Source organism: Cervus elaphus, chromosome 28, assembly GCF_910594005.1.
Source record: "Cervus elaphus chromosome 28, mCerEla1.1, whole genome shotgun sequence".
Classification (NCBI taxonomy): Eukaryota; Metazoa; Chordata; class Mammalia; order Artiodactyla; family Cervidae; genus Cervus; species Cervus elaphus.
In genome coordinates, this window is record NC_057842.1 from 31,446,302 (window position 1) to 31,471,001 (window position 24,700).

At 37.5% G+C, this 24,700-nt stretch overlaps 1 protein-coding gene across 3 annotated transcripts in view; it reads right to left on the minus strand.

Moving 5' to 3' along the window:
* The window catches only part of HSF2 (heat shock transcription factor 2), a 39,605-nt gene extending 16,204 nt beyond the window's left edge, over positions 1-23,401 (minus strand). The window contains exons 1-5 of one of the 3 annotated variants that reach the window (XM_043890168.1): positions 23,100-23,343; positions 5,652-5,760; positions 5,359-5,486; positions 4,394-4,518; positions 2,101-2,176 (exon numbers count right to left, since the gene is read on the minus strand). In XM_043890168.1, the coding sequence (XP_043746103.1) occupies positions 2,101-2,176; positions 4,394-4,518; positions 5,359-5,486; positions 5,652-5,760; positions 23,100-23,192 (531 nt within the window). In that variant the 5' untranslated portion in view covers positions 23,193-23,343. Of the gene's footprint in view, positions 1-2,100; positions 2,177-4,393; positions 4,519-5,358; positions 5,487-5,651; positions 5,761-23,099 lie in introns of all 3 variants that reach the window. The other 2 variants (XM_043890167.1, XM_043890166.1) reach the window with 2 other exon arrangements.
* Between the last annotated feature and the right edge of the window lie 1,299 nt (positions 23,402-24,700).

The following is a 24,700-nucleotide window of genomic DNA, read 5'->3' on the forward strand; positions in this document are numbered from 1 at the left end:
ACTAAATGGCTTGCCTTACAACCAATATTAACTTTTCCACAGAGAAAATACAAATGTTTTAATTGAAGAGTTAGACGGCATTAGTCTATGATGCTTTCGAACTGTGGTGTCTACAGATAGGTCAAAATGAATGTTTATTGGAAGGACTGATGCTGAAGCAAAAGCTCCAATACTCTGGCCACCTGATGTGAAGAGCAGACTCAGTGGAAAGGCTCTGAAGCTGGGAAAGATTGAAAGCAGGAGGAGAAGGGGGCGACAGGATGAGATGGTTGGATGGCATCACCGATTCAATGGACACGAACCTGGGCAAATTCTGGGAGACGGTGAGGCACAGGGGGACCTGGCATGATGTCCCCCTGGCGTGGGGGTCACCAAGAATGGGACATGACTTAGTGACTAAATGACAACAGAGTCTACGCAAAGGAGGTTAGCCACTAAATTTACTTGTTTAAAAGGAAATGCTGACAGCTGATGAAAAGACAACAATTAACCTTAACGATACGTATGAAACAGTTTAATTATTTTTGTTAATTTATAAAAAACTGTTAGGGAAAATTCTAAAAACATTAGTTAGTGGAATTTATAAGAACATGAAACGCTGGCTAAATTTCTCGTGAAATTTGTTGTAAACTTCAGCTCTCTTTTGACACTTTGGCACTATGTTGTACAGAGTCTGTTTCCAGAAGAAGATGAGGCATTTAACATTTATATCACTGGACTTCTGTACCTGACAAGTTGTCTAACAGATACCTCCAATATATTATTCCAGTTAATCCAAGGCCAAAGAGTAAATGGCAGAGTTAGAAACAAACTCCAGGAATAGGGAAAAAATTATCAGCAATCTATCATGCATTAGGGAAACTTCCTAACCCCACTAAAACACATAGGTTCAAACTCAAATTTGAGGAGATAGAATGCTCACTTTCATAAAAAACTGAAATATTAAGTATTTTACCAACTAGCCTTGCTTTGAAGGAAAAAACAACAAAAAATTATGAAGTATTAAGAGTTAACATTTAACCAAAACATTGTTTTGTATTGTGTATCTGAAAAAGATACAGATTTTTTTAAAATAAAGCACAGGTTAAGATACAGCTATCATTTAAAACTAGGTATTCCTAAATAGGGCTTCAAGTTGGAATCAACTATGGAAATTTTAAAAATACAAGTACTTGGACTAAACAATAAAAACTGAATCTTACATTCAACCTTCCCTTGTAAACTTGTTTTTAAAATTAATCAGTGTATCTATTTTGACTACAGGCCAAAGGGTGCAGCTACCATTCATCTCTGTATTCTAAACCTCTCCACTACATCCAGATCCTTTCAGTCATACTCCTATTTTTAGCTAATGGCCTCCCAGTAGGAACAAACTGAAGCTCTCCCACCCTCCCTCCCCCCATAAAACCTGTTGCTTAAACTTGAGAGTACAGTTTACTCATGAGCAAAAAATAGATGCCTTAATTACTTTTATGTTTCACCTCTTATTAACGTATGAAAGCTGATATGAGAAGATTAAATCACAAGGACACAATGCAGCAAGGAGATTTTCAGTTCCCCCAGTAATTTTCAGCTCAGATACTAAAATTTAGGATTTATAGTACACCACTACCTTAACTGCTTTTCTGCACAGGCTAATAATGACATACTTTGATAACTAATTTTTTTGTTCAGCTGCTTTGAAAATATTAGTCATTTATCTTTCATGGTCATATCTTTGCCTTTTAGAGTAAAATAACAGTAAAACAAAATTAAAAAATTTGACTCAGTATAAATGTCTTTTACATATGTTAAAAAATTAGTACTGTGTTAATTATGCTCCTAAGAATGAAGTATATTAAAGTTGTTTTATCAGGGAAAAGATCTTACTAAAAGCTAAAGAAACATTAGCTGGAAGTATAGTATGATTATATTAAGCTAATGAGAAATTTTTTTATTAAAAAGAGTATGTAACACTTGGCTTGATTTCATAGTTTTACTTCTGTGTACCCAATATACATAAGAAACTAAGATCAATCACTGACTATTCAACAGAGGTTTTTTGAGGGTCACAAATGGTACTCATTAAATGCAGATTATAGTCATAGAGAAAAAACTCACCTTTCGAATAACTTGTTGCTGTTGTGCATGTTTTGCTCGTAATTCAGACACCTCCTTCCAAAGGGACTCATTCTCACTGTTTCATTTATCAAAAATAAAAATTTTAAAAATTCAGTCAGAAAAGCCAGATCTCAACATCTTTAATTAAGAACACCAGAGACATAAACTAGTTTTTACTACATATGTTTGTGAGAGTAGGAAAATTTTGGTTCAGTTACACAGAATGGCAACTAACCTTGACACAACTGCAGAATCTTTACTTCCTAACAGTAGTACCCTGTACTCATGGCAATACATATATTCAAAAACTAAGACACACACCTACATGCATACAATAGTAGGCCATTTACTCCTCTGACAATCTGGTTCATTATTTCTTATTTAAAAAATTAACTTTTCAATATGGTTACCATGTGAATTCAGGACTTGTGCTTAGGAAACAATTCTTAAAAGGAAGTGACATTTACTCAACACTTGTTATGCCAGGCACTATTCTCAACATTTTATGTGTATTACTTAAACTTTTCTAAAATCTGTCAAGAAAAGAATTCTCTCTCTTTTAGAGAGGAGACTGAGACTCAGCTAACTGAGAAGACTGACTCAAGGTCACACAGACACGGTTGGGTAAGTGCTGATGTAGGACTACAGACTATCGAGACTAGAAAACAGTCTAAAGATCTGTCTCAAATACAATCATATAAATGTTTGGGTTTTTTAAAGTATTAAAAAATGTTTCTTGTTTTAAGGCATACCCAAATACATGACAGGGGCTTTTCAGATGGCACTGTGGTAAAGCATTTGCCTGCGATCCAGGAGACGCAAGAGACAGAGGTTCAATCCCTGGGTCGGGAAGATCCCCGGGAGAAGGAAATGGCAACCCACTCCAGTATTCTTGCTTGGAAAATCCCATGGACAGAGGAGCCTGGTGCGCTACATCCCATGGAGTTGCAAAGTGTCAGATACAAGCAAGCACACACACACACAAATACATGACAAACCAATTACATGTCCAGTAGCAACAGCTTTATTTTTTCCCTCACTCATCGTCTATGAAAACTGCAATTATTAAATGTTAGTAGCAATGATAATTTTGAGTAAGACGTGAAAGAATTCATCTATTAAATGCTTTAATTTTTGCTCTTTTGTTAACTTCCACAAAAGCGATCTTCCTCAATCCAAACTATTACAAAAGATACTGAATTTAAATATAGAAGTACAGAAAATAATATTTTAATACTTACTGAATAATAACTGTACTTTCTCTGACTCAGAAATATAAATATACTGTCATTTGCCTACTAGAGATAAGTAGGAGAATGGTTACCACGAAGATTTACAGGATAAATTTGGAATCCCACGCCTTAAAAGCTAAACCTGAGATTCAAGGAACTGGGTCAAAGGACACTTCAGTAGACACAAGATACACACAGTAAACCAACACAAGAGTTTAAATAAAACAAGCAGAATGAGTAAGCTTAAAATTAATGCTTATTCACAAAGGGACTCAAAGTTCAAGTTTACTCTCAATGAAAATACTTGAGTTAAGAATAGCTAAAGTAATGACCTATGTTACAAATGGGAAAGACAATACATAAAATAATGGCTCTTTAAGATCTCCGTGCCTATTTACATTCAGAAGGGTTCTAGCCACTTATTAAGAACAGAAATATAGGTCTACTTTATATACAAGTTGTTAATGTGGCGTTAGAATAATGGTGCCAAAAATTCCAGTTTAAAAAAAAAAAAATTTTTTTTCTGTAGAGAAAAAGTATGACTATGGCCTTCTCAAGTCTATGTAAAGTATCAAGTAGGCCAAGTCTCTTGTGACCTTTTCCCCCTATTTTTTGTGTCCTACTTTTTCCTAAGAGATAGGCCACATAGAAAATGTCTTAAGAAATTTCTATAGAAGAAAGGACGGGTGACATATGTAGTTTTTACAGCTTGTGGTCCTCACATGTGTGTGAACAAATGAAAGTCAACTTAAAGATAATCATAATTTCCTACACCAACTTTAATGATCTATTATTTCATTAGTAAGACTGTGCATCAAATTGTTTTGATTGCCCAAGTTTATATATATTCTTTTCACCTCCATCATGAAAACATAATATTGGGGTAAAGTCTATGGCTACCAATAAAAATAGAGGGAATTAATACTTAAAAAAAAATGGTTTTTGATCTTGGCTTCAACAACATAATCTAGTTACCTAAAGCACCAACCTCTAAACTTTCAAACACACACACACTCAAACACCAACCCCTGTTATGATGATTATATTTGGAAATACTTTACCTTTTTAATTCAGAAAGCCTGGACTCAATTGTTTCTTGCTTTATTTGAACCTTTTGAGCACTACTTATAATTTTTGTTAAATCTTCCTGACGAATTTTATTTTCTTCTGGTTTTGAAGATGAAACCTTTCAAAAAGTAAATGTAGGAAATTAAACAAATACTAAACACTGTGGCTATAACTCAAAGTCTTCTTGTTATAAAAGGTTTTGTAGCCTGTCAAGAAGGTAAGATCCAGTTCCAAAAGCCCAGGAGAAGAACAGCATTCATGGCTCACAGAGAGGATGAAGAATAATCTATTTATTTATTTTCAATGTGGAAAAGTTTCCATGAACAGAAGCAACTTAAGGGCTTTTTTTAAATTTCCTTCTGCTAAATTTCCTGTAATTCCCCCAAGCCTCTTTATTATCACATTCCACTTTTAATTAAATTTATGCAGAATAGCTGCACACTAAGGCCATGTTCTTTCATGGTTCACTACCCTTTTATCCCCACCTCCCTTTGTGGATTTAGTCAAAATATCTCATTTCAGCAAAAGATATACATTCAAAAATGTTGTTATTAAATATCTACTATATATAAGGGACTTAACTTTGGGCACAGGCTATTCAGCAGTCAATTACAGAAAAAGGCCTTCTAAGCAGCTGTCTTTCTAGTAGGAGCTTATGTTTTTTAAGCTAAATTATAAGGAGTGAGCCATCACAATACAGTTGACTCCTTATCCTAAGTCAGAATGTAAACATTTCCTTCCCTCTAAAAAAGTATTTAAAGACTGAGCCCTGTACAGCTGAACACAGAGGAAAAATAAGAAAATACACAGAAGGCATAATTAAAGCATTATTAGTCTAAATTGTCCCCAACAAAATCTGTGTATTTCAGTACATTTTTACTTTCAACAAATGAAATACATCTTGACCAAGTATACTACATGTTAATGCCCTAATTAAATCATGTTAACAATAACTCACCTTCCTTTTAATGTTCTCCAGTAAGTCATCCTGGCCTTGTTTGAAGTAAGGATGTTGAAATTCAACAGGACCATCTCGTTCCTGCTTCACAATTCCAGAATCAATATGTACTACTTTACGAAAACCATCTGAAATACATTGAAAATTCAGGTAAGTTAAATAGACAAAAGTAAAAAACTTAAAAATTAATGGTGCGTCTATGAATATATTTTCCTTTATCATCCTAATGGGAGGAAAATGGTTTAATCAGTGACTGATGACAGTACTCCAATTAAACTGTTGTTCTTACTTACACATATTCAGTTGCCTCACAAAGCTTGCCATGTTATTGTGCTTGAAGTATTTGGGAAGAATTTCTTTTGCAAATCTTTGTTCATCCAAAACCAGAAAACTCTGGCCATTCTGAAAAAAATTGAAAGTATCAGTGTTATGATCCTCCAAAAGTAGCTGACACATATGAACCTCAAAAACTTTTCAGTCCTTCCGTAACACCTCAGACCATCATTTTGTTCCTGTTAATAGCAATAGAAACATAATGAAATTAAGTTCCAAATTTCAATTAAGCTCCAAACTGCAATTAAGCATTTTGATGTCAATCTCAAAAGTTTAGAAGTATATCTCAAAACAAAAAATGCATCAGACTCTATGGCTAAATATTAAAAAGACTTCCTTCATCTACACAAAAACAAAAAGAAATACATTATGTAGCCAGTATAATTACTTAACACTGTTTTAAAGTCAATGGAGTTAAGACAAAAATGAGATAAAATTTGAAAAAAAGCCATATTTTATCAATTAAACATAATTATATCTTTGTAAAATCAAATGAAAAACCACAGGAGAATTCAGCAGGATATCTGGCTACTAATTAATACATTAACAACAAAAGGGTCAGAGAGAAATTACAGAAACAGTACCATTTACCTTTGTATCAAAAAGAATGAAACATCAAGGAATGAATCTATCTAAGGAAACAAAAAACCTGTACTCCAAAAGCTGTAAGACAATGATGAAAGAAATCAAAGATGACACAAACAAATGAAAAGATATACCATGTTCTTGGATTCAAACTATCAATACTGTCAAAATGACCATAGGACCCAAGGCAATCTACAGATTCAATGCAATCCCTATCTAATCACCAATGGTGTTATTCACAGAATCAAAACAAAATCTTAAAATTTATATGGAGACACTGAAGACCCCAAACAGCCAAAGCAACACTGAGAAAGAAAAACGGAGCTGGAAGAAATCAGACTCCCTGATTTCAGGCCATATTACAAAGCTACAGTCATCAAAACAACATGGTACTGTAACAAAAACAGAAATATAGATCAACGGACAAAATAAAAACTCCAGAAATAAACCCATGAACCTATAGTCAATTAATCTACAACACAAGAAGCAAGATTATACAGTGGAAAAAGACAGTTTCTTCAATGGTGCTGGAAAAACTGGACAGCTACATGTAAAAAAATGAAACAAACATTCTTTAATATCATACACAAAAATAAATTCAAAATGGGTTGAAGACATAAATATAAGGCTGGATACTATAAAACTCTTTGACATAAATCAGAACAATATATTTTTTGAGCCCTCTCCTAGAGTAATGGAAATATTAGGTTGATGAAAAAGCTAACTGCGGTTTCATACTATGAATTTTAAATCATTATAACTAGATTCAAACACATCTTTAATCAAAATATTAACCATTACAACATTACAATCAACACATTTTTGCCAACAAGAGATAAGTTTATTCCTGCAGCATAAAAAACCATGCTTCACAACTGGCATTTTCTGCCTCCTGCTGGCTGTGGGAGCGTTTTCCCAGCAAAAAGTTGTTGCGATGCTTGAGGAAGCAGTAGTCAGTTGGCAAGAGGTCAGGTAGATATGAAGGATGAGGCAAAACTTCATAGCCCAATTTGTTCAACTTTTGAAGTGCTGGTTGTGCGATGTGTGGTCAGGCGCTGTCCTGGAGAAGACCTGGGCTCATTCTGTTAACCAATGCCAGCTGCAGGTATTGCAGTGTTCCGTGAATCGCATCAATTTGCTGAGCACACTTCTCAGATATAATGGTTTCGCCAGGATCCAAAAAGCTGTCGTGGATTAGATGGGCAGCAAACCACCAAACAGTAACCATGATCTTTTTTAGGGGCAAGTTTGGCTTTGGGAAGGACTTTGGAGCTTCTCCTCAGTCCAACCACTGAGCTGGTCATCACTGGTTGTTGTATAAAAACCACCTTTTGCTGCACCTCATAATCCGATTGAGAAATGGTTCATTGTTGTTGCTTAGGATGAAAGACAACAATACTTTAAAATGATTATTTTTTTGATTTGTGGTCAGCTCATGAAGCACACACTTATTGAGCTTTCTCACCGTTCCAATTTGCTTCAAATGCCGAACGACCACACAGATGACTGATGTGGAGTTCTTTGACAATTGCTTGTGTAGCTGTAAAGAGGATCAGCTTTGATGATGGCTCTCAATTGGTCACTGTCAACTTCCAATGGTCAGCCACTATGCTCCTCACCTTCAAAGCTCTCGTCTCCTTTACAAAAGTTCTTGAACCACCACTGCACTGTATATGTGTGTGTGTGTTAGTTTCTTAGCCGTGTCCTACTCTTTGCAACCCCACAGACTGCAGCCCACCAGGCCCCTCCATCCATGGGATTCTCCAGGCAAGAACACTGGAGTGGGTTGCCATTTCCTTCTCCAAAAGGAAATATAGAAAGAAAGTGAAGTCGCTCAGTCGTGTCTGACCCTTTGCGACCCTATGGACTGCAGCCTACCAGGCTCCCCCATCCATGGAATTTTCCAGGCAAGAGTACTGGAGTGGATTGCCATTTCCTTTGTTAGCAGTTCCTAGGCCAAATGTGTTGTTGATGTTGCGAGCTGTCTCTGCTGCTTTATGACCCATTTTGAACTGGAATAGAAAAATTGCTCAAATTTGTTTTTTGTCTAACATCATTTCTAGAGCCTAAAATAAATATAAAATAAACAGCAAGTAAATTCACTGCAGCACTATTTACAACAGCGAAGATATGGAAACAACCTAATGTCCATAACAAACGAATGGATAAAGATGTGGCACCTATATAAAATGGCTACTACTCAGCCATTAAAACAATGAAATAACACCATTTGCAGCAACATGGATGGACTTGGAGACTACTATACTAAGTCAGACAAGGCAAGATAAATACTATATGATACCACTTATATGTGGAATCTAAAAAAAAAAAAATGGTACAATGAACTTACTTTTAAAACAGAAGCAAACTCACAGACTTAAGAGAATGAATTTACGGTTATGGGGTAAGGGGGGTACAGACTGGAATTTGGGGATTGACATGTACACACTACTATATTTAAAACAGATAACCAACAAGAACTTACTGTATAGTGCAGGGAACTATACTCAATATTATATAACAATCTAAATGGGAAAAAAATCTGAAGAAGAATGCATGTGTGTGCTTAGTCGCTCAGTCGTGTCCAAGTCTTTGAAACCCCATGGACTGTAGCCCACCAGGCTCCTCTGTCCATGGCATTCTCCAAGCAAGAACACTGGAGTGGGTTGCCATTCCCTTCTCCAGAGGCTCTTCCCCACCCAGGGATCAAATGTGGGTCTTTATGCACTGCAGGCAGATCTTTACCATCTGAGTCAATGTAACAACCTAAATGGGAAAAAAATCTGAACAATAAATACGTGTATGACTGAATCACTTTCTGTACACCTGAAACTAACAGGACATTGTTAATCAACTATGTTCTAATTTAAAATAAAAATTAAAAAAAATAAAATCACTAGTATTTTTCTATATAAAAATAAACAATTTGAAACTTCCTCCTCAATAACCAAAAACAGTATGGTACTGGCATAAAGACAGACTGACCAATGAAATATAATAAAGAGCCTAGAAATAAACCCTCATATATACAGCCCAAGAATTTCTGACAAGGGTGCCAAGATAATTCAACAGAGAAAGAACAGCCTTTTCAATAAACAGCATCGGTAAAACTAGGTCCTCACATGCAAAACAATGAAGTTGACTCCTCACCTCATACCACATATAAAAATCAACTCAAACCAGATCAAAGGCTTAAACATGACAGCTAAAACTACACAAATCTTAAGAAAAAACACAAGAGAACACAAGAGGAAAAGCTTCATGACAATGTATCTGGCAATAATTTCTTAGGTAACACCAAAGCACAGGCAACAAAAGCAAAAACAGACAAATGGGGCTATTTCAAACTTACAAACTTCTATGTAAAGAACACTATTAAGAGAGTGAAAGGACAACCCACAAAATCAGAAAAACAATTTGCAAATCATATATCTGACAAGGGATTAATATCCTTAACAATTATTAAAAAAAAAAAAAAACTCCTATAACTCAACAACAAAAAATAAACTACCTGATTAGGAATGGGCAAGGACTTGAATGGGCTTCCCTGGTGGCTCAGTGGTAAAGAATCCACCTGCCAATGCAAGAGACTTGGGTTTGATCCTTGAGTCAGAAAGACCCCCTGGAGAAGGAAATGGCAATCCACTCCAGTACTTCTGCCTGGGAAATCCCATGAATCAGAAGAGCCTGGTGGGCTATAGCCCATGGACATGATGAGTTGGACACGACTTAGCCGCTAAACAACAACAACAAATGACTTGAATAGACACTGTTTCCAAAAAATATATACAAATGGCCAATAAACAAATGAGAAGATGCCTGGTATCACTAATCATCAGGGAAATAAAAACCAAAGCCACAATGAAATGCCATTTCACTCATTAGAATGGCTCTTTAAAAAAAAAATACAAAAACCTAGAAAATAATTGTTGGTGAGGATGTGGAGAAACCAGAACCCTTGTGTACTTCTAGTGGGAATATAAAATAGTGCAGCTACTGTGGAAAACAGTATGGTGGTTCCTCAAAAAATTAAACATTTTTGTTGGTATTGGTAATGACCAATATATCCAAAAGAATTAAAAGCAGGGATTCAAAAAAAGTACTTGTACACATATGTTCATAGTAGCATTATTCACAATGGTCAAAAGGTGGAAGAAACCCAAAACGTCCACTGAGAGACGAACAGATTAACAAAATGTGGTACACACATACATACAGTGGACTATTATCCATCTTTAAAAAGGAAGGACATGTGCCACAATGTGAATGAACCTTGAAGACATTATGCTGAATTAAACTGGTCACAAGATGACAAACACTGTATCATTCCAGTTACCTGAGGTATCTGGAGTATTCAATTTCATAGAGACAGAAGGAAGAATGGTTACCAAGGGCTAACAAGGAGGGTACTGGAAATTATTATCCAATGAGTACAAAGTTTCAGTCTGGGAAAATGAAAAACATTTTCGAGATGGATGGTAGTGATGATCACATAACCAGTGAATGAACTTAATGCCACTGAGCTGTAGATTTAAAAATGGTTAAAATGGTTACAAATGATAAAAATGGTTAATTTCAAACTAAAATGGAATAAAGATTCCAATAGTATAAAAATTCAAGTATTCAAAAATAAATTTTAAAAATACACAAGATTGGGACTTCCATGGTGGTCCAGTGGATAGGAATTCACCTTGAAATTCAGGGGATGGATCCCAAGACAGGGAACTAAGATCCCACATGCCGAGGAGCAACTAAGCCTGCATGTGTCAGCTACTGGGCCCTCATGCCACAACTACAGAATCTGTGTACCACAAAGAGAGATCCCACAGGCTGCAACTAAGACCCAACACAGCCAAATAAATAAAAACTTCAAAAACAAAACAGGACCTTTAAGAAAAAATTACAGAGGTTCAAATAGTGTTATAAAGATGTCAAGTCTCCTTAAGTTGAGCAATACATTAAATTGTCTCAATTAAAAAAAAAAGTTTTGGAGACAAGATGAAGAGTTGCTAACATGACCAAATACTAGGCACTAAAGTTCATTTCATAAAGATAATTATGTAACAAATAGGCAAGAAAATACTGAAAACAATAGAGAGAGATGTTAACTCTATCCTACACAGATAACAGAATTATAGTGTTTTCAAAATTTGATACTAAAGTTGGAATAGCTGAATGGACAGACTAGAGAGAACAGAAGCAGCAACAAATCCATCTGAGAATTTGATAAGTAATAACTAAGGGCAGCATTCAAACCAGGAGGAAAAATTAGGAGAAAAAGGATTAGTTAATAAACTTTCCATTTGGAAGGAAAAAAATAGAGGCTCACTGATAACTGGAATCCACCTCACTTTTTATAACCAAGCTTCTGAAAGCACCATTAAAAACAAACAAACAAACAAAAAAACCAGAAGTCCTAAAGGTAAAAATTAAAAAATTTATTCACAGAGACTTCCAGCTGCCTACCCTATGTTCAGATTTCTCTTTTCTTATTTTTAAAACTAAAACTGTATATATTTAAGGTGTACATGAGTGGGCTTCCCTGGTGGCTCAATGGTAAAGAATCCACCTGCCAATGCAGGAGACATGGGTTCAGTCCCTGGGTTAGGAAGATCCCCTGAAGTAGGAAATGGCAACCAACTCCAGTACATCTTACCTGGAGAATCCCATGGACAGAGGAGCCTGGCGGGCTACAGTCCGTGGGATAGCAGAAGAGTCAGGCATGATTTAGCAACTAAACAACAAGGTGTATATGATGATTTGACATATATTCTCACACATGGTGAAATAACTATTACAGTCAAGCTAATTCACCAACCTAAAAAGCTTTTCCTAGCATGCACTAATTATCAGGGAAATGCAAATCAAAACCACAGTGAGGTATTACCCTATACTTCTCAGGATTTTGCTGTTGTTGTTCAGTCAGTCAGTCATGTCCAACTCTTTGCAACCGCATGGACTGCAGCACGCCAGGCCTCCCTGTCCATCACCATCTCCTAGAGTTTGCTCAAACTCATGTTCATTGAGTTGGTGACGCCATACAACCATCTCATCTTCTGTCGCCCACTTATCCTCCTGCCCTCAATCTTTCTCAGCAGCAGGGTCTTTTCCAATGAGTTGCCTCTTCACATCAGATGGTCAAACTAGCAGAGCTTCAGCATCAGTCCTTCCAATGAATATTCAGGGTTGATTTCCTTTAGGACTAACTGGTTTGATCTCCTTGCAGTCCAAGGGACTCTCCAGTCTTCTCCAGCACCACAGTCTGAAGGCATCAATTCTTCGGTGCTCAGCCTTTTTCACTGTCCAGCATGCACATCCGTACATGACTACTGGAAAAACCACAGCTTTCACTATACAGACCTTTGAAAGCAAAGTAATACCTCTGCTTTTAAATATGCTGTCTATGTTTGTCATTGTTTTTCTTCCATGGAGCAAGCGTCTTTTAATTTCAAGGCTGCAGTCACCATCCACAGTGATTTTGGAGTCCAAGAAAATAAAGTCTGTCACTGTTTCCATTGTTTCCCCATCTATTTGCCATGAAGCAATGGGACCAGATGTCATGGTCTTCATTTTTTGAATGTTGAGTTTTAAGCCAGCTTTTTCACTCTCCTCTTTCACCTTCATCAACAGGTTCTTTAATTCCTCTCTGCTTTCTGCCATAAAGGTGGTATCATTTGCATATCTGAGGTTATTGATATTTCTCTCCACAATCTTGATTCTAGCTTGTGCTTCATCCAGCCTGGCATTTCACAGGACGTACTCTGCATATATGTTAAATAAGCAAGGTGACAACATACAGCCTTGATGTACTCCTTTCTCAATTTGGAACCAGTCCATTGTTTCATGTCCAGTTGTAACTGTTGTTTCTTGACCTGCATACAGGTTTCTCAGGAGGCAGGTCAGGTGGTCTGGTATGCCCATCTCTAAGAATTTTCCACAGTTTGTTCTGATCTACCCTTGTCAGGATGGCTACTACTAAAAAAAGGTTTTTTTTAAGAAAATAACAAGTGTTGGTGAGAAATGTAGAGAAAACAGAGCCCTTGTGCACTGTTGGTGGGAATGTAAATTGCTAATGTCATTATGGAAAATGGTACTATATATTTTATAGTACCAGAACTACCATATGATCCAGGGGCCCTCTTCTGAGTATACACCCAAAGGAAATGAAATCAATATGTTTAAGAGATATGTGTGCTCCTGTGTTCACTGCAGCATTATTCACAATAACTTCACAAAAACAACCTAAGTGTCTGTCAAAGGAAGAATGGATAAACTGTAATATATATACATATATATATTACACATATGCATATTTTATCCAGAATGAAACTGCTCAGTCTTAAAAAATGAAAGCAATCCTGCCACTTGCAACAACACGGATGATGCTCCAATTTCATACTAACAGCACAGTTTTGTGTCATGCTACAACTACATCTCTCAGTCCTTCTTACATCAGTTCAGTCAGTCAGTTCAGCTGCTCAGTCGTGTCCGACTCTTTGTGACCCCATGAATCGCAGCACGCCAGGCCTCCCTGTCCATCACCAACTCCCGGAGTTCACTCAAACCCATGCCCATCAAGTCGGTGATGCCATCCAGCCATCTCATCCTCTGTCATCCCCTTCTCCTCCTGCCCCCAATCCCTAACCCTTCTTACATATAGAGGTGCAAATAACATATCTGGCAAATACAATATAAGCAAGGGAAGAAGGTAGAATCTCATACATAATAGAATGTACAACAAAACAAATAATGATTTTCACTTAATAGACCAGCAAAAATTTAAGTTTAGCAATAACCACTGTTATTAGCAAGTAGCTATCAAAATTTAAAAGTGCATACATCTTTCTCTATCTTAAAAGGACTTTCTCTCTACCTTTGACTTCTTACCCACCCCATCTGTCTTTTTATTCACTACATAAAAACTTCCTTCTCCAATTCAGGACCATCTACTTACTCTCACTAAAAACTGCCTTCAGTTTTTCTCAGTTTACTGAAACTGTTTCTGCTAAAATGTCAAACATCAAGTTCAATACCCTCTTTTCAGTTCTCAACTTCCCACACCTCTCTGTAGCATTTCATTTGGCACTACAGACACTCCCCTCCTTAAATGCTCTGCTCTTATGGCTTTCAAACTATACATCGGGTCTCCTTTCTCTCATATTTCATTTGTCTTCCACCTATCAAGAGGAAGTTTGTTTTTTAGGTTTCTATCCTTTATCATGATACCTTTATACTCTTTCTTAGGCAATCTCAGCCACACTAAACACACTAGTGTATCTAACTACTAACCTTATTACATATAATAATTATCAATCTATGCCTCTGCCCCGAACCATATCAAATTTCCCCCTTGAATTATCAATCGCTAACATTTATACACCATGTTTTTTAACTTACTGAGTTACAGAACTCAATGTTCCTTAATATTGAGATAATGTTCTCAACCTATTGTCTATTTCAAACCTATCATCCTACTCCCCCAACATCAACTTTTTTCCTGTGTTTTCCATCCTGGCATGCCCTGTGCCCTCTAAGTTACCCAATTAATTTTGTTATCAATACCAATATGGTAAATTAAAAACCCTCAATTCTAACAGCTAATAATTTAAAGAACAAAACTGTCATATCCAGATGCTTATGGATGTACACTTACAGAATCCAAATCAGTAAAACGATTAGCTCACTGGTTTATTATCAATATACAAATGTTACTTGTATTTCTAATTACCAGCAATAGTTCAATTTATTTTAAATAAATTGAACATAAAATACCTATATTTTATTTTTAGCTTTATTTAGATATAACTCCGGGAGTTTGTCATGGACAGGGAGGCCTGGCGTGCTGCGATTCATGGGGTCGCAAAGAGTCGGACATGGCTGAGCGACTGAACTGAACTGATTTAGATATATTATAAATGATATTATGGAATATCTATTATATATTATTATGTTATATGTTATCTATACCTATTAATACATATAATTATATATTATAAAATATCTATATTTTATTTTATTGAGTGTAAAATATCTATATAGAGTATAAAATATCTATAAAGTCTAACAAAGATGTACAAGACCTAACTGCAATAAACATAAAACTTTATTCAGCAATAAATGAATTTAGAAATATGCCCTGTTCATGGGACTACTCAATATCATAAACATATCTGTTATTCATACTCTGATCTATACTTCTCAGTATAATTTCAATTAAAACTCCTAATAGATTTTTTTTAATAGAACATGATTTTAAAACATATATAGAAGAGAAAGAGTAGTCAAGACACTCCTAAGACTAGGTTGCCCTCCCAAAAGCAAGACTTTTTATAGAGCTACAGTAAATAAGACATATGACATGGGAAAAAGGATAAATTATCCAATGAAACAAAATAGAGAACCTAGACCCCAAAAACACAATTTATCTACATATAATTTTGCTTATAAGACAGGTAGCAACACAAATCACTAGAGGAAGAAGAAACTACTCAATAAGGGGGTTAAAACTACTAAATATTTATGTGGAAAACAATGAAATGGATCAAACAAAAATCAATTCCAGGTGAATTAAAGATTTAGGTACAAAATGCAAACCTTTAAAACTTTCAAAAGAAAAAAAAAGAGAGATGGAAAAGTATCTCTCTCTCTTTGGGGCAAGTAAGCAAAAACATCCTGAAAAAATGAAAACTGTGAACCACAAAAAGGCAGATATATCATACTAAAATTAAGAACTTATCAAAATAAAGGAAGAAAAAAAAAAAAAAAGACAAGCCACAACCAGGAGAAGGCATAAGCAACACATACATTCAAAAAATACACAGAATTACAAGAAATTTCTACAAATAATAACAGATAAACCAACCAATAGAAAAATGGTCAAACATTTCATACAACAGGAAACACAGATGGCCAATAAATATGAAAAGATGTTTGAACACATTATCAGGGAAATATAACCTCACTGAAATAATATTCTATACTCACTAGATAGGTAAAAATTCAGAAAAATGAGAACACCAAGTTTTGAAGAGACAAATTAATGGAAAATCTCATGCATGGCTCATAGGAGTACAAGATGATTTGACTTTGGAAAATAATTTGATCTTGAAGTTGAACATTTCATATCTTATTTTCCATAAATTCCACTCTTCAAACTACCTTAGAGAAATGTTTGCTTATGTACACCATAAGAGATATATAAGACTATTCATAACAGCATTTGAAATTGTTGATCATCTCTTTCTTGAAACTATTTTCTTCCATTAACTGATATGACCTCACTCCCTTGTGTTTCCTCCTTTCTTACCATTCCTTCTCAATCTCTTTTGCTGTTTTGTTTTTTTGTCTTTATACTCTCTAAATATTGGAATACCCTATCTTTCAGGTCCTTCGATCTTCATTTGTCTTGCTGGATGATCTCATCCAGTCCCATGGCTTTACCATCCGCATGCTCCAAACTCCACCTGGAATTGCCAGTTTTATACGAAGTCATTCATGTTGTTCTCCTTTCCAGCACCGCAGTTCCCTACCTACTCTGAAATAAGGTGTGACCATATGACTGAGTATGGTCAGTAACATGCAAGCAAAACAGAACTCTCTTAAAGTAATACTAGAAATCTATTTGTAATCTCAAAGTTAACGTGGCCAAAAAGAATCCCACTTGTACTTCTCCGAATCTTTCCACATCTCAGCAAATGGTACCATCATCTATCCTTTGCTCAGACTACATATATGAGTCATTCTAATTCTTTTCTATCCCTCAACTCCAGACAAATTTATCAGTAAGTTCTGTGACTTTGCTTTCAACGTAGACATTATATCCAAAAGTTTCTCACCACCTCCACTGATATTATCCTAGTCTCAGCCACACTATTTTTGATACCAAAGTGGAAAACTATGTCTTCTACCTAGTTCCCTCATTTCCAATCTCCTTACCATGCCCTAAGGCCCTATACCATCTGCTTCTGCCTACCTCTCTGACCTCTCTCTCGTATCTAAAGATAATCCAACCACATGTGCCTTCTGCAATTGTATGAACACGTCATGCCCAAGGTCTTTACATTTGCCATTCCCTTTTGTCTATCTGGCCTATCTTTTCTAATCATTCAGTTCTCTGCTCAAATGTCACCTCCCCCAAAGAGGCTTTCCTCATCACTCTATTTAAAATATAATAAATTCCAGTCATTTTACAGATTAGCCATGAATTTACTGCTCCAAATTCATTCTTTAGTGTCTGCTCTGCAAATACGGAGCTGAGTCTTACGTATCTTTATTTTTTGTGAAGATGTTAAGCTTTGTCATAGAAGATACTAGACAGATATTACAAGAGGAAGGGGCTTCCCCTCCTGGTTCCAGTGTGAACTTAGCATGTTCCTGCTGTGTAGGTTCTCCAGCACATAGCTCTCATAGTGCATGGGCGGTGGAAGCACCCTAAGGCCAGCTTCCCCCAGCACTCCCTTTCCTTCAGGAGGCTTCAAATTGTAACTCTGGCCAGACATCTCCCCATGAACACCTTTCTTCGGTACTCTAGAGCATAGACAGATAAGCATATTCTTAAAGGTTTAGATAATAAATATTTTAGGCTTGCATGTCATAAAGTCAGAACTCTGCCCCTGTAACAAGAAAGCAACTACAGTCAGTAAGTAAATCCAGGGAGCTTGGCTGTATTCCAAATAAACTTTACTTATAAAACAGATGGTTGGCTCACAGACCATAATCTGCCAACCCCTGCCCTAAAAGGCATATTTCCCACAAGCTCTGAAGGATGGATTTTTAGTAAGTTCCATGAGTGTGGTATCAGTGACTTCTCTGCCATTCAGTGAGATATCGTACGGAGATAGTCTCTCTCCGACAAGGTCTCAGAATTTGGGGGGAAGGGCTCTTGCTTGGGCACTGGATCTTAAGCCTATCAGTGATGGTTGCTTCTTAAAACTACTATTCTTATATTCTTGAGAGTTTTCTTTAGTCTAATTCTCTTGATATAGTTAGTTAATCCTATTAAACTTTCTTCTGTTCAAAATACTTGTGACTTCTGTCTCCTAATTAAACTGATAACATTCTCCTTCCGCTGCTTTATTTCGTTACTTATCACTAACTGAAATCATATTATTATAATATCTGTGTTTGCTTACTTTTTAATTATCAGTGTCCTTCATTAAAATGAAAGCTCCATAAAGACTGCTAGTTTTTTTTCACTACTGAATGAATTCGTACTACCTAGGCACACTGTCTTGTCATAACAGATTCACAACTACTACTTGGGAGTGACTGAATGATGAGTCTTTGGTCACAGTGGACCAAATTATATTTTTATAATTTCAACTCTTGGATTATATATAACAAATGAAAAGATGAATGCCTCTAGTTTATATCTGCTTTCTCTCTCAAACATACACAACCCTAACTCACTCATATTGTTCTGTGTCTCTGTTTATGGTATTCCTTCAGTCTCTACTTCAAAATTAGTAAATAAGCTCTTTGAATGCAAAAATTCCACCTTACAGCTGTTTAAACTTGTGAAGTTTAAGCAATGTAACACAGAACTCTCCTGATACATTTTACAAGGTACAAAAAGCCACTACTACTCAGAAGGGTGGGAAGGATGGTAGCCTCTCTTTAGGCCTTACCTAAAGTTTCCAAAGAGTACTAACAACTGTTTCTGCTAAGATTGGTACTCTTGGTTAAAAACGTCCAAAATACTTTTAATAATAATACTTCAGTCCCATTATTCTAAAAGTTTTCAAAACAGAAATTGGTATTATTTTTCAAACAACCAGTCTATAATTTCTTAATGTTTACCAATCATTCCTTGTGAGTTTCTAGCTCATTCTCTTGCATGCATGCATGCTAAGTTGCTTCAGTTGTGTCCGACTCTTTGGGATCCTATGGGCTGCAGCCTGCCAGGCTCCTCTGACAAGGGGTTCTCCAGTCAAGAATGCTGGAGTGGGCTGCCAAGCCCTTCTCCAAGGGATCTTCCTGACCCCAGGGATTGAACTCTTGTCTCTTTTGTCTCCTGCATTGGCAGGTGAGTTCTTCACCACTAGCATCACCTTGGAAGTCCCATTCTCTCTTACGTATACAATAAAAAAGCACTTGCCAATGAATCGGTCAACTTTTCAAAAGGCTCATCTAAAGTGGATTTAACCTCTATTCTGCCATATTTATGGCCTTTCTTGTTTTCACTGGAGAATACTGTAATAATACAATGTTTGCTAGGAAGTTCAAAACAATACCATAACACTGGTAAATCTAAGGATCTATTATTCAAATTCATCTGAAACAAGTAGGAGACACTGGACAAATTTTAGTTTTGCTTCATTTCCCTCCTATTTCCTTGATTTGTTTCTGCTGACTTGAGATGGATAGGGAAACAGAAACTGCCATAGGGCACAAAAAGGTGAAACAAATGAGTAAGAAGTCTGGTGGAAATCACTTCTTGGTATTCTCAAGCAACCTGAAGAACTGAGACAAAGCTAACAACACTGGTAAAACAACGACCTCCAGTTCTTTCCTTTTCTAATACTGCTTCACTTCAACACACACTGAGTATCATGTATCAGTAACAGTAAATGCTGTTCCTCACTATCAATGGCAAGAACTTCCATTCAACTTCCACAACCTCTTGTCCCTGAATATCAAGTTTCCCCAGTTGCTACCAAGCTAAACCTGTGCTTTCTGTTTAGGGCTCTGTCACATTTAAAACAGTTTTAATTTGTCCGACAGCACTATCTCTGTCCTTGATTCTGATAACAGACTTCCTATCAGAGCCAAAATAGCTACATAAAACTTTGAAGTTATAGGCAATGTAAAAACAAACAAAAAAGAAAGGAAAGAGAAATATCAATGAGGAACCTTGGGGGATGTACAATTTCTACTGAGTCTATAACAGTATAATTTTGATTGGTGAGAATATTGATTTTTTTAATAAATGACATGAATGGGGATATTTCATTTTTGTTATATTATAAATTTCAACGAAAATTAAAGCTATGTAAGTCTTCAGGAATATTAAGCCAAACTTTTCAAACTGCAGTTGCTAAGAGTTTTCTCCCCTTGCCTTATACTCAAGCTACAGGAGTAAATTATTTTCCACAAGTGAAAACAATTGCATAAAAGACTGCCTGGTTTCCAAAACATCTGCTATTTCTAAAAAGTCTTAATATGATTTTCACTCAGATAGTATAAATGCTAAATTACCTCAACAGAAGTCCAGCAAAACAAGTTTGAAGGAAACCAGAAACAACCATAAATAGCAACTTTTAAAAGATGAGAGTAAATTATTTTGGTTTTTCCATCTAGCATCATTGTTCAATTCAAGTTTTACCTTTCATTGTTAATACTGTTTTTGGAAAAATCTGTGGGAGTGTAAGACAGCTTTCCTACGCTTAGCCCTAGACAACATTAATCCAGAATTGTCCACTGACTTGTGGAAGTAACATTTTGATATAAGACTAAATATTCTAACAATTTGTATTACATGCAGTGCTATTGATGGAAAATGATCTGGGAGATCAGAAATCTATATTAGAACCCTACCTCCAATAATGGTTGGCTTTGTATTTACAGATAAATAATCTAACCTGCCTAAGTCTCAATCCTCATCTATATAATGATGAGACTAAACCAGATAATCTTTTAGAATTCTTTTCAAGCATAATTCTACCTTTATCTTTCCTACCACTTCCACTACATAGTCCATGGATTTCACTGTTTCATCAAACACTAAGTACCTACTGTGTCCCTTGACACAGATACTGTTCCCTTCCCTCACTGAATTTGTTTTAATTGTCCCACCATGTATTAGAAAATGAGTAGCTAAAAATGAAGCTTAGACTTAATGGAAAAAATAAGAATGATTTTTAAGTGGCTTGTTTATTTGGCTTAGAATTCATAAAATGATGCTTTTATGGATTAGTATGAAATTCTACCGGGGGCTTCCCAAGTGGAGTAGTGGTAAAGAATCTGCCTGCCAATGCAGGAGACGTGGATTTGATCTCTGGGTTGAATCAGGAAGATCCCATGGAGTAGGAAATGGCAACCCGATTCAGAATCCTTGCTTGGAAAATTCCAAAGGACAGAGGAGCCTGAAGGGCTGCAGTCCATGGGGTCACAAACAGTCGGACATGACTGAGCAACTGAGTACCAGCAGCATTAAACTCCACACATTTGATACTGCCCCCCCCAAAAAACTATTAAAACATTTCTGACCTATGCCAATCTATTAGACCTGCCACTGACCTAATACGCCTTAATTAAGACCAATTACAAATATATTTAGGTACCATTTCTTGGCAATAAAAACAAGGCACATCCAAGACAAATAGGTGTGATAAAGTCAGCCGGGAGTGGGCAGACTCTAAGTTCAATCTCTTACATGCACAAAGCTGAGTAACAACAGTCGGTGCTGATCCATCCTTGTCAACTTTTAATCCTTATGACTGATGAAAAGCATGAGACATGTTTATTTTTAAGTGTATACTGGCGGCTGGCTTCCTTATTTTCACCCCTTCTTTTTACAATTGCACAGAATTCATCAAATGTTTTATATACAACATCCAGTTCCTGATATTGACCTTGAGGAAAATTAGGTCCTAGAGAGAGAGAAAGAAAATGAACAAATGACAGCAATATAAGGCAGAATATGGTATATTGAGTAGCCAAACTCAATATACTGTCCTCTGTCAAGATGAAAGTAAATAATAAAACTGAAAATAGAGGAAAGAAATAAAGAAGGGAGCAAAAGGTAAGATAACATTTACTCAGCACCTAACAGGTGTCAGGCACTGTGCAGGTAGTTTTCACTTACTCTTTTCCAGACCTCTAAAACAAGATAATATCCAAAATAGATGAGTATCTACCATAAGAGAACTCCACTCCCCTTCACAAAATGATTCCATAGCTTAATATTCTAACGCAAACGCTCTGTTTATGTAATAATCATTCTAATTAGAATCAGTATGTGGAACTAGAGGGGGGTCTTGGAGTAACCAGGTAAACCATTCATCAGACACTTGGGCCAGGTGAGATAAGAAGCCTGTTTAGTGGCAGAACTGGGATCAAATCAATTACCAAGGCATCTATATACTACACTGCCGGCAACTGTTTAGTGAAATTTAGTGATTCGTTTTTGCTCTTCACTATGTTACTCAGCACCTGTCTATTCGCACTTTCATTAAAATAATCATTAAAAAATCCTTTGACACAAATGGCTCAGAATCGTCAAAGAACAATGTGTCATTTTCTATAACACAGTGTTTTTTAAACCTACTGATAAGCAATGCCGTCCCCACAATGATCTCAGATGCGAGGCGGGCTGTGTGTCGGTTTTCAGGGACGAGAATCAGGTCGCGGAGGTGAAGACTGCCTCGCAGAAACCCCGCGTCGAGGATCCCGGCCGGGTTGCCCGGCCCCCAGCGAGCCGCAGCCCCGAGCCGGGCGGGAGGACGGAGGATGAGTGTGCAGTAACGTGGCTCCCGCGCCCTGGGCTCGTCGGCCGCCCTGGCTCTGCCGGGTCGGTTCCGAACGCCGCCCGGGCCGGACCGTTACGGGGTCTCCCAGGCCGCGGAGCCCCGCGCGGGCCGCCCCTCCCCCACCGCGGCCTGAGCCCGCGGCGCCGGCCGGGACCCCCGCGGCTCCCCGCGCGAACAATACCGGGGTCCCCCGCGAGGCCGCGCGCCGAGGCCCGCGCCACCCTGCCGCCCCCGCGCCGCGGGCCCTCGCAGAGGGCGTCGAGCCGCAGGCCGCGAGAGACAGCCCCGCGGGAGAGAGCGAGAGAGGAGGACGTTAGTCAGGGGGTTCGGAGGCCGCGGTGCCGTCACCCTTACCTGACTCCAGGTGATAAACTCGTTGGTGTGAGTTTCCTCTACAAGCGTCCACAGCTTGCTGAGGAAAGCCGGCACGTTCGAACTCTGCTTCATTGTTAACGAGGCTCAGGAATTCCAAATTCTACACCCAAACGCGGCGGTAGCGGCGGTAGCGGCGGAGGCGGCGGCGGCGGCGGCGGCAGCTGCTCCCCGAGAACGCCCACAACGCAGGCGCAGCAGCGCCCGGGCCCCGCCCCCTCCCCGGCCCCGCCAGGCGCGCTGTGAGGCGGGGTGGCCGGGCAGCCGCACGTGACGGACAAGTCTCCAGTTCGGCCCGTGCGCACTGGTCCCGCGCGGGTGCCGTTCCCGGCCAATGCCAGGGGCCGACCGCACAACAGAGAAACGCGATTGGATGCTGCCGGCGGGGAGGGGTGGGAGCAAAAGGGGGGCGCTGCCCTCTCATTCGCCTTTTATATGCGAGCTCTCGCCTTAGCGGACCTTGGGCTTGAGGGATTATGTTTGGTTGTTTCACGTGGGAGCATCTTCGGGTGATTGGGCTATGGCTGGAAGGCTCCAGAAAGTCCTCAGGAGCCTTTGAGTCATAAGTTTGGTAGGCAAGGTTGTAGGCTGCGCTAGTCAGGCAGGAGGAAGTGTAATAATTCACGTGGGGAAAAAAACAGCTTTCAAGCATGACTTGCTAGGCCCCAAATTGAAACTGTCTTAAAAATAATGACCCTTTTCCCTTAAATTCTCATCAGGAAAAAAAATATTCCTTTAAAATACGTTTATCAAAAATAGGAATTTAAATTACATACTCTTTACTGAGCATGTACTGCAGTGATCCAAGAACTGTAATAGGCAACTTACATGTTTAATTCAATAGACACAGAATGCCCAGTATGTGCCCAACGTGAAAAGAAATAGTATCATTTATTCTCTTTTAATCATTTAAAATAATTGTTCCTGTAGGTACTTTACAGATACGTTCTTAAAACAATTGTTCCTGTATGTCCTTTACAGATTTGGTATGGTGGAAAAAATATTAGGCAAGGAGTCAGCATATTAGTTTAGACCCAGTTTCAAGGACACACTAGTGGATATTTAATTACACTGGTAGTGTGTGTAATTTAGGCAATCTCTTACTCTGTTCCAGTCTTTCCCTTATCCTCACTGGGAATAAAACTCTCTTTTCACCCCTGTAAGGGAACATCGATAACATAATAGGTGTGAAAATATTTTGAAAATATAAAGGATTGTACAGAGTTTTTAAAATTTTTTTTTATAAAAGTCAGAATGTGAATATAAGAATGTACAAACAAGTTGGAGATAATGAACATTGTATAAGTAATTCAATGTAGAATTGATTTTCTTCCTGGATACATGTAATTTAATACAAGAAAAAAAAATACATATAATTTCCAACAAGCATATATTTATTGAAACTTGTTTTTGTGTTTAGCAACTATCTGTTTGCTAAAACAAAATCAGATGTGTGGAGGGAGATATCCAATAAATGAAATCATATTTTATAAGCATTTATAAAAGGGAACTTTCTAGGTGGCATCATCAGTAAAGAACCTGCCTGCCAATGCAGGAGACATAACTGATGCGGATTTGATCCC